At 46.9% G+C, this 2,822-nt stretch overlaps 1 protein-coding gene across 1 annotated transcript; it reads right to left on the bottom strand.

The window, feature by feature from the left end:
* Positions 1-790: 790 nt before the first annotated feature.
* Positions 791-2,374, bottom strand: LOC109298209 (RNA-directed DNA polymerase from mobile element jockey-like). The gene is given in 2 exon segments (XM_019518310.1): positions 791-1,750; positions 1,753-2,374. Coding segments are annotated over 2 exon segments (1,479 nt in total). The 5' UTR covers positions 2,321-2,374; the 3' UTR covers positions 791-839.
* Between the last annotated feature and the right edge of the window lie 448 nt (positions 2,375-2,822).

The raw sequence follows: 2,822 nt of genomic DNA, 5'->3' as shown, positions 1-2,822 counted from the left end.
CCTGGTATAGGGGACTGGTTCAGGGTTGTCTGAAGTCCCCAAAGCATCCAGAAGTCTGTGGAAAACCCTACCCATGGAAACCCCCATTACTGTTATCCACCCATCTCCAATCCCAGAGTAAAAATGTTCATTCCCCATGCTGACTGCCCCACTGGACTCTGAAGCCACTGGTAATTTCATAGACAAGACTGTGGCATGAGGACTACAAATCCCACTAACGTCAAGAGGAAAGAACAAGCCAAGTCCTACAATAGTACCTCCAGTGCTACCTCAATTTCCAGCAAGACAAGCGGGCTTTCCTGCTAACACTCACTGAGTTTACCTATAGAATCAAACAATCATAGAAAATTAGGGTTGGAAAGGACCTCAGGAGGTCATCTAGTCCAACCCCCAGATCTAAGCAGGACCATTCCCAACTAGATCATTCCAGCCACAGCTTTATCAAGCTGGGTCTTAAAAGCCTCCAAGGATGGAGATTCCAGCACCTCTCTAGGTAATCTGTTCCAATACTTCAACACCCTCCTAGTGAGAAAGTTTTTTCTAATATTCAACCAAAACCTCCCTTACTGCATCTTGAGACCATTGCTCCTTGTTCTGTCATCAGCCACCACTGAGAACGATCTAGCTTTATCCTCTTTGCAACCCCGCTTCAGGTCGTTAAAGGCTGTTAGCAAATCCCCCCTCAGTCTTCTCTTCTGCAGACTGAATAAACCCAGTTCCCTCAGCTTCTCCTCAGAAGTCATGTGCCCCAGCACCCCCCAAACTATTTTCAGTACTCTCTGCGGGACTCTCTCCAACTTATCCACATTCTTTTAATAGCGCGGAGACCAAAACTGGATTCAGGACTCCAGATGTAGTCTCACCAGTGCTGAATAGAGGGGAATAATTACTTCCTTCAATCTGGCAACACTCCTACTAGTGCAGCCCAGTATGTTGTTAGCCTTCTTGGCAACAAGGGCACACTGTTGACTCATAGCCATCTTATTGTCCACTATAACACCCAGGTCTTTTTCTGCGGAGCTGCTGCTTAACCAGTCAGTCCCTAAGCTGTACAGGTATATGGGATTCTTCCGTCCTAAGTGCAGGACTTTGCACTTGTCCTTGTTGAACCTCGTGAGATTTCTTTTGACCCAATCCTCCAATTTGTCTAGGTCACTTTGAATGCCCTCCAGTGTATCTACTACAACTCCCAGCTTGGTGTCATCTGTGAACTTCCTGCGGGTGCACTCCATCCCATCTTCCAGATCGTTAATTAAGATATTGAACAAAACTTGCCCGAGGACCAAACCCTGGAGCACTCCACTTGTTACCGGCTGCCAGCTAGACACTGAGGCATTGATTTCGTACCATTAAGCCTGACAATCCAGCCAGCTTCCTATCCACCTTACAGTCCATTCATCCAACCCATACTTCCTCAGCTTGCTTGCAAGAATGCTGTGGGAGATTGTATGAAAAGACTTGTTAAAGTCACGGTATATCACATCTACTACTTTCCCTACATCCACAGAGCCAATCTTCTCATCATAGAAGGCAATCAGGTTGGTCAGGCATGACTTGTCCTTGGTGAATCCATGCTGACTGTTCCTAATCACCTTCTTCTCCTCCAAGTGCTTGGAAATGGATTCTTTGAAGGCCTGCTCCATGATTTTTCTGGGGACTGAGGTGAGGCTGACTGGTCTGCAGTTCCCTGGATCTTCCTTCTTCCCTTTTTTAAAGATAGGCACTATATTTGCCCTTTTCCAATCGTTTGCCATGAGTTTTCAAAGATAATGGCCAGTGGCTCTGCAACCACATCAGCCAACTCCCTCAGCACCCCCAGATCCATTGCATCCGGCCCCATGGACTTGTACATGTCCAACTTTTCTAAATAGTCCCTAACCTGTTCTTTCACCACTGAGGGCTGCTCACCTTCTCCCAAAACTGTGCTGCCCGGTGCTGTAGTCTGGGAGCTGAACTTGCCTTGGAAGACTGAGATAAAAAAGGCATTGAGTACTTCAGCCTTTTCCTCATCATCTATCACTAGGTTGTCTTCCCCACTCAGTAAGGTACCCACATTTTTCCTGACCTTCCTTTTGTTGCTAACATACTTGTAGAAACCCTTCTTGTTACCCTTCACACCCCTTGCTAGCTGCAACTCCAATTGTGCTTTGGCCTTCCTGACTTCATCCCTGCATGCCTGAGCAATATTCTTATACCCCTCCCAAGTTGTTTGCCCAAGATTCCACTTCTTGTAAACTTCCTGTTTGTGTTTAAACTCACTAAAGAGTTCTCTGATAAGCCTAGATGATTGCTTGCTACATTTGCTGTTCTTCCTGCACATCAGGATGGTTTGTTTCTGCACCCTCAGTAAGGTTTCTTTAAAATACAACCAGCTCTCCTGGACTCCTTTCCCCCTCAGACTGGCTTCCCAGGGGATCCTGCCCATTGGTTCCCTGAGAGAGTAAAAGTTTGTTTTTCTGAGGTTTAGGGTCCGTACTCCGCTGCCCTCCTTTCTTCCTTTTGTCAGGATTCTGAACTCAATCATCTTGTGGTCATCACTGCCCAATTTGCCAACCACTTCTACATCCCCCCACCAATTCTTCCCTGTTTGTGAGCAGTAGGTCAAGAAGAGTATGGCCCCTAGTTGGTCTCTTCAACACTTGCACCAGGAAGTTGTCTCCAACGCTCTCCATAAAGTTCCTGGATTGCCTGAGCAGTACTGTATTGCCCTCCCAGCAGGTGTTGGGGTGATTGAAGTCCCCCATGAGAACCAGGGCCTGTGATCTGGAAACTTCTGCTAGTTGTCTGAAGAAAATCTCATCTACCTCATCCTCTTGGTCAGG

Source organism: Gavialis gangeticus, unplaced genomic scaffold (assembly GCF_001723915.1).
Source record: "Gavialis gangeticus isolate Ggan-Ray unplaced genomic scaffold, GavGan_comp1, whole genome shotgun sequence".
In the NCBI taxonomy this organism is placed as follows: domain Eukaryota; kingdom Metazoa; phylum Chordata; order Crocodylia; family Gavialidae; genus Gavialis; species Gavialis gangeticus.
The sequence above is the reverse complement of the archived record's forward strand: the minus strand, read 5'-3'. Positions and strand labels throughout refer to the sequence as shown.